This window comes from Cyprinodon variegatus, unplaced genomic scaffold (genome assembly GCF_000732505.1).
Source record: "Cyprinodon variegatus isolate N-32 unplaced genomic scaffold, C_variegatus-1.0 Scaffold1655, whole genome shotgun sequence".
NCBI lineage: Eukaryota > Metazoa > Chordata > Actinopteri > Cyprinodontiformes > Cyprinodontidae > Cyprinodon > Cyprinodon variegatus.
The window spans coordinates 102,059-112,520 of record NW_015152108.1 but is presented as its reverse complement, the minus strand read 5'-3'; the positions used below and the strand labels follow the sequence as shown (position 1 = coordinate 112,520).

Sequence of the window (10,462 nt, the reverse complement as noted above, 5' to 3'; positions counted from 1 at the left end):
GCCCTAGAATGAAACAACAGGTTTTCTTCCTTTTATGGTATGCTTATGAATATTTAGATGAGCTGTGCTCTGATTGGTTGGTTTACAACGAGCTGAGCAAAGACGCATCATAGCAACAAGCACTCACTCACTGAAACATCAAAGTGTTGATGTGGTAGGGTGACCCGACGTCCTCTTTTTCCAGGACATGTCCTACTCTTCATACTTAAAAAAATGTCCAGGGGGGATTTCAAAATCGTCAGACAGACTTAGTGACGGATTTTGGTCGACTACAGTGCAGCATGTAGTCGAAACACGCAAGGCTCTCGAAGAGATCCATCAGCTCTGGGGCTGGTTCAGGAACCCCGGTGGGGCAGGGAGCCAGCGGGGGACAAAAGTACAGGCCAGAACCAAATAAGGCAACATCCCAGAGTTTATGTCAACTCAGGGCTTCGTCTGGATTCGCCCGCTTTAAGGTGGAAGTTTAGAATTGTGAAATTTGCAGAGAAAGGAGGTGTCAATGGAGTTTGAACTTCTCTGTACGTCCATTATACATCTATGACAATGTAAACTCGGTTTTTCATTCTAAGACTCCTTTAAGAATGTTCTCTGAAAGCCCAAGCTGCACGAGGTAAATAATAAGAGCCTCTGTGACATTATCCTGACCTGAACTTAACACAGGAGTTTATTTTTTAAAAGGGTTAGATTAATCCAGTTTAATTATGTTTAAAAAATAAAACAAAATAATCCGCTGTAATAAATAGGTTGTATTTTTAAAAAGTATAGGAAATAAGTAAAAAAAAAAAAAAGTGATCAATGTGATTCTGGTATGTTTATGTTCATGTCAAGCTTTGACTGGTTTAGTTGACTTTAACACTGATGTCAAAAATGGTTTAGAATATATTTAACTTTAACCATTAATATAGCTTCAATTTTCCACAATAGAATATGTAATTTATGTCCATTTTTGTTCCTTCTGTATTTTCCAATCATTTTAAATATATTGCTTTTGTATAGATTCATCTCTTAATGGAGGAGAGCTCCCAACTGCTCTCTGATGGGAGTACTGGCTCTGTACTGGGAGTGTTGAAGCTCACTTGATGAATAGTGATCTCATCTTTATGGATCTTGGTGGGTTTCATGCTTAAAAGCTTTTATGCTCTGATGAGACGATCTTTTTATAGAAGCAAAACCCTTCAGGTCACACCAGCTTTGTGCTCAATCTTTTCTTCTTGATGAAGATGTACTTTAATGTTTACAGAGTAAACATTTTAATAGTTTGTTGACTTCCTCATATTTTCTTTTATTAATTTAACATAAAAAATGATGGTGGATGAGTCATCCCTGCACTTCCACCACAGCTACTGTGGCTCCGATCAATTTCTGTTCTGAAAACTCATCAAGAACTAGATGCTAATTCAGAGAGCTGTGAAAAATGATAAACACTGGGTTAGGAAACATGATGCAAAACATGTTTTATGAAAAAATACAGCTTTTATTTTAAATGTGTAAACTGGAAAGACCAAGTAACTCTAGCTATATCATTTCTGCAATTATCTCAGCATTTCCTCGTTAATTACATCAAGCCCACAGATTGCAGAAGAAACAAGATAACAGTTTACAGCAGGATCCTTTTTCCGATAAATTCATCTTCATTCGGAGTCAAACGCTAACTACGATTTCATTTGTCAGTCTCTGATTAACCTTTTGCTTGTGTTTCCTTTCCTGCAGCAATTAGTCCTACAAAACACAGTTAAAGTTTGCTGTGGTGGGCTTTCCAATACAAAAAAAATCCCACAAATTTCACATGGTTCCAGTTTCCCACATTAAATAAAAAAGATGTAAATCACATGTGAAAAATCTGTATCACGTAGGTTTTACATCTGAGCGCTAATATGTACGTATGAATTGGAACATTTCATGTTAAACCCACATGTGATAGACACATTTTTACATGTGATTCCCATTTTAATATAAAGCAGATGTGTATTACATGTGAAAAATATGGGGATCACTTGAAAAACTGTTTATCAAATCATCATGTATAAGCTCAAATGCTTGTGTACATGTGAATTTGGAACATTTAAATTTAAAAGCACATGTGATACACATATTCCCATTTGAATTTACATATAATTCACATTTGAGGCACATGCGTATCACATGCGAAAAATATGGGGAAAATATGGAAAAATCTCACATGTGAATCACAGTCAAAAATCCATCCATACATGTATGCATGTGCTTCACATGTGATTCCCATTTAAGACGCATATAGTCCATTTATATGTTTGTATTTTAAGGGTTTCATTTTTAAAACACATGTTTCATATGTTTCTTATTTCACAGGCGATTCAAATATGAAAATATGTGCATCATGTGATTAATTTATTAACATGTAAAAAGATGTCAGTTACATTTGATTCTCATGTGACTCACGTGTTGTGCACATGTGAATCACATGGAATTTTTCTGTATGGGTTTCGGTGACACAGAAGGTAAATTTAGGTAAATTTTCTAGTTTTTGTTTTTAGTTAATAATACCTTTAAACTGCACCTACGTCATCTTATGTAAATCTGATTTTTTCATTTCTAGTCCACCTGCAGGTTCTTCTGGCTGTGGTTCTGGCTGTGTTCTGCTACTGTCTGGTTCTTTGCTGCATCTTTTGCTGTCGCAAACAGAAAAAAGACTCCTCTGAGGAAAAAGAGACCATTTTCCTGCTCCCTCGTCCCGCTGACAGCGTGACTGTGACATTGACTCATTCTCAGTGTGCTCAGCCTGGGGAGCAGCAGTATGAAGAGCTGGACGGGGACGTGTTGGAGTACCTTTCTTTTAAAAGCAGTTCTTCTCCATCTGAAGATGACCTCGGCAATCTCCCGTTCGACCCCAGCCCTTCCGGACCGGCTGAGCGGTTGCAGTCCTCCAGGCCTACCTTCCCAATGCGTCGCCTCAGTACTCCTGCTCTCCCCTGCTCCCCCAGTAAAGCTTCCACTCATGGCAGGGCCTCTTTACCTTCCCTCACCAAGCTCAGCTTTGTATCCAAATCCCGCCTGGTGATCGGGAGACGCAGAACTGTTAGTGGGGAAAGTTTGGCTTCCAGTGAGAACAGTCACCTTACTGCTGGTGCTAACAGTCAGCAGGGGGAGCCATGCCTCCCCCATTATGGCTCCCTATCTGTCTCACTCAAGCCAGCTCCCCTTCTGCACTTTTCCCTCCTCTTTAACTCTGCCTCTGGCACCTTGGTGGTCAACATCCTGAGACTGTCTGGAGACACTAGAAGGGGATGGGGGGTGTTTGCTCGTGTCTGCCTTCCTCCACTTCACCCTGTGCCCCAGCAGACAGCCCCACGCCGACGCAGCTTCAATCAGGACTTCATTAGCCAGAACTTCTCTCTGGAGGTGGGCTCTGTGGAACAGCTCTGCACATGTACCCTGAGGCTGGCCGTCTACAGCAGGGATTTCTCAGGGCTAAGAGAGGCTGCTCTGGGCGAAGTGGAGCTGGCCTGTGACGAGATAGAGTGGGAGCCTGACTCTAGCATTACCTACACCAAGCAGCTCATGCAGAGTCAAAACAAGCTGAAAAAGGTAGATGTGAGAAAAGCTTTTTATATTTGTTGAAAAGTTTAACACAGAAGTTGATTAAAAGTTACAGTACCAATTTCAGCACTGAAAATGCCTGCGTTCACAATCTTAGTCAAAACCAAATTTTTTTTGCGAACTTTTACATGGTAGTCAGAACATTCTGATCTTTTCACCTCCCAAAAAATTTCAATTGGGCGACCTCCGTATGTGGTATTAAATGATATACATGTCAGATCGTTTCTGAGGAGTCTCAACGCTTATGTCTGACTTCATCATCCAGGCTCTAACTACTCATTCAAACAGTTTGCTCTCCAGCACAGCCATCTTTACTTCACAGAAACAACTTGGAAGCATTTTAACTCAGTTTTTTTGTGCCTGTCTCTGTCTCTTTATAATGTGATCATGATATTTTCAGCTACCATTGTTCAAAAATGTTAAACTCACACACCATCAACATTGTTCAATAACACACAGATCTGTTTTTATCTCTGTAACCAGTGTCCTGCTATGTGACGTGTAAACAATCTGAACAGCAATGCAAAAACAATGTAGCATCAAGACCTGAAGTGTGAACTAGAGATCGATGGTTAGAGGGATTTTAAGGCTGAAGCTGATACCGTAATGTTGGTGTGGCTGTAGGTACAGGAAGTTCAGCAATCTCCCTAGAGTCAGTTTCAACATGACCATAATCTGACGGAGGATGATTATGAACACGTGAGTCACTAACCTGGTCTAACAGTTCAGTCTGTGCCCAGAGAACATGGTAGATTCCAGCCGGTAGGGGGACAAGACGTAGTGGACGCTGCCCAGAGAGTTCCAGACGCTGAAGCCTTGAAAGCTACAGAACTGGCAGGATGTCAGATCTAAGCAGGCAAAGAAAAGCAAAATAATTCAGAGGGCGAAGTCAAGAGGCAGATCCAGGTACATTCCACAAGAACAATCCAACAGGAGTCTGAAAACAGGTCAGGCAAACAGATCAGAACAGGGACAGGCAGGTTCAAAGGTCCGAAGACAGAATGGGTCAGGATCAGGCAATCCGAACACAATCAGTACCGCTAGAAAACTCTCACACCAAAGGCTCAAAAATAAACAGGCCCTGATGACTGGGAGCAAGCAGTTTAAATAAAAACTGGAACATGTGGATATGATGAGCAGTAATGAGAAACTGGGTGGAATTAAACAGGTGAATGAAATGAGTAATTAAGCCAGTCATCAGCCCCAAGATTATGAAACAGACCTCAAGGACTTGAATTGAGACCAAACCAGAGTTTGAACTAAAGTTCTTTAAGAGATGCTAAAACAAAACTAAATATCAATGGGGTCCTGTTTCACAAAGAAGGGTTAGTGGTAATCCAGAGTCAGTCTTGGGCTAAATCCATGCATACCCTTTTGTTTCAGAAAGTTGTTTCATGAGTTTCCTTTCCTAAAACCTGGTGAGGTTGGTTTACAAATATCATGAAGATATCTCTATTGGCAGAGGAGGATTAGAGCTGGATAAGATGCTTTATTTTTTCTAAAGGAATATCTCTACTAAAGATTTTTATATTTTCAGCAAGTACCAAATAAGATTTATCTGGACCATTTTTATGCTACTATTATGTGTACTGTACGAATTATTGGCATTGTGAAGATGGCCTGATACACATACATTTTTTGGAAATCATGCCATTAATTGCTTCCTGTTCTGTTTCACACATTGAATGCACACATAATGTATAAAAGTTTAGCAAACCAGTTTTTAAGGGCCACTTATCTGATATTTATCACATTGTCTTCAAATGTTGCTCCTTTAATCTCACATTTTGTAGACAATCATAAATATAAATGTTAAATCGTCTTCTTAATATAATAACTATGGTTTCCAATTACAAAAGCAAACAAATGAATGAAATACAAATAATTTTAGTCCAGCCTTCATTCAAAGCAACAAAAGATGCTCACAGGGAGACTTATACTCTAAAAAGTTTTCAGATCTGCAGTTCCAGTGCACACCAAAGGTATTTCAGTTTTGTTCTCGTCTTTATACTTTTAATTTTGTTCTACCATGCTTGTTTTTCCTTTAAAGTTCCAGACAATTATCACAGTTTGAAAACAATATAGACCAAAGCTTTGAAATGTTTTATGATGCCTTCATCTTTAAATGTAAACCTCATTCATTTGTGTTTTTCTGTGATTTATATGCTTTCTGTGTCAGTGAATGCATCACGGATTCGCTAAAATAGTTACTTCTCAACGTCTTGAAAATTTGATTTAATGAATAGGGAAAGTTTTCCTGCACCCTTTCAGAGAACATATATTTAATCCATGATCACACTGAGCGTCTAATAAGCCATGCCATTAGCCAGTTTTCTTGAGATGTTAGTCACACTGCTGTCTGGGACTGCAGAGCGAGCAGGCCGAGTGAAACAAATTGGATGATCGCCCACGCGGTGCTCTCTGTGACTCAGCTGCAACTCTGCCAAAAGGCATTAATCTCAGCCTTTTGAAGGGAGGTGAACCAGAGGTTTTATTCTACTTTATTTAGTTGCGAGCTGCACTGTTCTTGTTGGGGAAGACATTTTTGTGTCAAATTACAGGTTTTCCTTCCTATTCCACAGCATCATCTTAAAAAAGTCATAGTGGGAGCAGCTGCTGGACAGAGAAAGCAAGGTTGCTCTGCATCCATGGATATAAAGGAAGAAAAGTTTCTACAGAGACTGGACCCTTAGGCTACAGCTTTAATGTACCATTGTTTTCAGTACAGACTGACATAGTCTTTCTAATCAGTGTGATGTCATCAGTGGGCGTTTTGACAATAAATCTTCTGTACTTTACACATTTTGTTGGAATGAAAGGCTCTGACACTGCAGGCAATAATAAAAATAGTTAATTAAAAAAAAAAAATTTAATATGAAGCATCCATAATCCAGAACAAACATCAAGTTAACATCAGTCAGCAAGGATAGAAAAAAGTATTTTTTTCTATTTTGTTTTTTTAAGAAACCTGCTGAAAGGCAGACATATACAATAAATATCACGTAAATTCACAGTACTGTTTGAGTGACAATGTTCTAATGCCACCTCTCCAGGAAGACTGGAGAAGTGAGTCTTATATAGACGGTCCATATAAGACTCAAACTCACTGCGGATCCAGACATTTGGATTGAGAAAGCTTCCTGGAGAGGTGGAGAAACGTCTTCAAACCTTGGAAACCAAGTCCAGTGGATATTTTGTGAATTTTTACGGAATGACTACGACTGAGAACCTTCATCAGCATAAAATATGAGTAAATCAACATTTTCTTCAAATAACTGGGAAAGAACTTGAAATAAGGGAAAGAACTTGCAATGTAATGTTGAAAAATAAGAAAAAATAAAAACACAATTTTCATATTAAAGGTCCATATACCGGTAATCCAATTATTTTACTTTAGGGTCAAAAATACCAACTCTATTGGGAGATCATCTTATCTACCTGTGCACTTTCACTATCCCAGCTATTGTTATTTTTTTTGTCACTGCAAATGATTTTGACAATTTGCTGGAAAATTATTTCAAACTCTCAGCTAATCATGTCTCTTAAAAGATAATTTAATTTCACAGAGAAAAAGGAAACCCCTCCTTGCTCAGTTGGAACCATCACTTAAAAAGGTGTTGTACATTTGAGTAATATTGTCTAAAGGTGAAGCTGTATTGACAGCAGCAGTGAACTGAAACAATCACGCTGAATAAATGAGCCTTGGATCTCTAACTTCCATCAGTCCCCGATGGACTAACACTCATTCAGCTGACGGCAGAATGTGACTCACTGGACCTTTCACAGTCTGCGCTGATGAAAGTTGACAGGAAATTAACGGGAGTGTTACACATCAGCTGTTGCTTTTATCTGAAGTGACAAAGAGCATAGACATCTATTACTATTCATTAGTGGTCAAATGAAAACAAAAAATATGTGAAAAGTTACGACTTCTACCTTTAAGTGCCTCATGCATACTTCATCATCCAAATCAAATCAAGTGAAAAACTAATGCTTTCCCTTCTACCAAATGTAGAATTTTAACCTGTAGATTCTCACTGTTCCTTGTCTTCAGAGTTTTAGCTATCGGGAGACTGTTGGACGCAGGAAAAGCTCAGTCGGCATTCCACGGATGTTAGGACAACTCTTAATTTTGCTGCAGTACCAGAGCCTGGCTCAGCGCATCAAAGTGATGGTTCGAAAGGCTGAGAATCTGGTCAAGCTGACACGAATCCCAGGAACCCCAGGTGACAATACCAAACTAAGAAAATGTCATTTTCCTGAATTTCATAATGTTCAGTTTCTTCATCAGTTATGTAGAGAAGGTTGATGAAAGAAGCACTAAAAACTGTATTAAACTAAGAAAACAGACATTTTAGTTAATTTTAGTAATATTGTTTAATGAACACACCATATCTCCATATCTAACGTTTTATGTATATCTAAATGCTTTTATAAAGTCTTCTAAAAAAATAACTAATGGACCTTTTGACCTAATCATCAGCTTTTGCTGCAGTTTGATTGTCAAATTGAAGGGACTCTGATTGGGCCAGTCCATAGCGTTATCATTCCAGACACAGCAAACATGCTGTGTCTGGAATAAAACATGTTGATAACTTAAATCTACAGAAGAGCACTAAAGATTTGGGGGTTAGTTGTGTATTTTTTCAATATAAATTACCTTATTTGTGTTTATAGACAGTCACAACACAGTGAGGTAAAAAGTAAAATGGCAGCCATGCATTTGCACGTACTGAGGGCGTTTGGTGAGGTAGTTGATAGTCCAGGCAGCCAGATGTTTGTCCACTCCAGCGTCTTACAGCTACCCCCTTAGCAGTGTTGGTCTGATGGTTTTGAAAGCGCTGGAGAAGTCAAAGAACATGACTCGCACAGCAATTGCAGGTGGTCTCCAGGTGGGTGAGCGCCCGCCAGTGGCCCCACCAGGGGGTGGCCAGGGCATTGGACAGGGTGGCCGTGGTAAATGTATTACCATCTGTTTAATATTTCATCCCATTATGCACAGCCAGCAATGTAACAATAAAAATCACACAATAAACCAAGATATGAGTAGGCGTTAACTTAAGTCTTTATTACTTCTACAGGCAGGTTTACCACAATAGTAGATTCAAAGCATGAAATTAGGGATTTTAGTTTCAGTGTGCCACCCTTATGAAACATTTCTGGAGGAACCACTGGCGCCCGCCTGGGTCCAGGGTGGGGCTCACCACGGCGTGGAGGTGTGCGAGGATGAGGTGTTCCACGGTCTTCATCAGATCGGAGGTCAAGATAGGCTTGTGTTAGCATTTGATAGGCAGGCGTTAGCATTGGATTTATTTGCATTCAATAGCCTGCTTCAGCTGGTGATCTGCTATAAGAGACACACAAAGCTGAAATTGGTTTACAAATGCAGTTTTTTTAATTTGGTAACACGTATTGTAAAAGACCATCAGTACCCTAGTACTATAATCTTGAACGCAGCATCAAAGAAAAAAGATTTTTTAAAGTCCCTGCTACTATTTATAAGCCTGCTAAGAGCTTTTGAGCTTTAAAATAATTGGATTTAGAAATGCAATGTTTGCAGAATAACCCTTAGTGGCGGTTTTCATTCTGACACCCTAGTGCTCTAGCTAGATTCAAGGACAGCCACAGGGTCGACGTGATTTGGTCACATTAGTTTTAAAAACGCAGAAAATTGTTAACTTTCTCACTTTTCACTTACAATTCAATTCTGAGATTGGTGACACCATAAAGTAAAACTGTGGTTAATTTGCTTTGTCATTAAAGCTTATATTAACATTTAGCTTTATTTTATGTATTCTCCTGCTCTGGGCAGGTTTACTGGTTCCTTGTTTGGCGTGTAAAATAATCAGATCAGAACGTGATGAGTCCAGAAGTCATTTCCCCTCCTGTCTGTGCCATGTCTCACTGCATTTGATTTTCTGCTGGTTAGGAATGGAGGAAGCAGAAGAAATCTGCACAGAGAAAAATGTACATATGTAATAGAGCCACAGTATTTTCTGTTGTGGTAAATTGCATTAGCTTTCTTAAACGGATTATCAACAGAGATTATATTTTCCTAGTGATGTTGGAGATATGGAGGCGGTAGTCTGTGAGTGCTATGAGGAAAAAAAGCTTTTTTAAATGTGAGTGTAGCAACAGAGCTTTCCAGTGTTTTCCATGCATGAAAAATACCTGATCATAAAATTATAGATACTTGTGTATATTTTCTTTGTTTATTGATAACTACAGAAAGAAACTAAATGAATGTATTCTAAATTTTCTGTTTAAATAATATCCAACATAAAAAGCTGTAATAAAGCTCAGAACGTAGGACTCAGAATTCACGGTGAGACAGACAGTGATTACTTAAAAGGCCTTTATTGACACCGACGCTGAGCTGTGGATCTGCAGCGGCTGGAGTAGCACCGCTTATCACTGGAAACTCTGGTGGAGAAAAATATAAGTAAGTGACCATAATAATCTGACGGAAGATGATTATCCGTTTGAGTCACTTACCTGGTTTATCAGTTCAGTCAATCTCCATTTAACGTGGTATGATCTACATGGTGGGCTGCCAACTAGCAGGCGTTGCCTAGAGTGTTCCCAATGCTTCAGTCCTGGAGGACAAGCTCAACCCTGAGCCAGGTCACAGAAACAGATCAGAACGGGAAGGCTAGGAGGTCCAGGAGTCCAAAGCCCAATCAGGGATTCAAAACAGAACAGGAAAAGGCTGGTCCAGGGACCAGGAGTCCAACAGAGATTTCAGGCAGAGCATTCAGATGGGAACAGGCAAGCTCAGTAGAAGAGAGGCAGAACAGGTCCGGACAACAGGAACACTATGATACGCTAAAAACTTGCTCTCTCCGCTGAGCCAAGACAGGAACAGGGAACACTCAGTGGATAAGAG

At 39.5% G+C, this 10,462-nt stretch overlaps 1 protein-coding gene across 1 annotated transcript in view; it reads left to right on the top strand.

Annotated features, from left to right (window-relative positions):
• The first annotated feature begins 1,021 nt into the window (after nucleotides 1-1,021).
• LOC107104220 (synaptotagmin-5-like) overlaps nucleotides 1,022-10,462 on the top strand; it is a 12,817-nt gene continuing 3,376 nt past the window's right edge. The window contains exons 1-3 of the mRNA XM_015404165.1: nucleotides 1,022-1,110; nucleotides 2,576-3,564; nucleotides 7,631-7,802. Of these exons, the coding sequence (XP_015259651.1) occupies nucleotides 1,080-1,110; nucleotides 2,576-3,564; nucleotides 7,631-7,802 (1,192 nt within the window). The 5' untranslated portion in view covers nucleotides 1,022-1,079. The remainder of the gene's footprint in view (nucleotides 1,111-2,575; nucleotides 3,565-7,630; nucleotides 7,803-10,462) is intronic.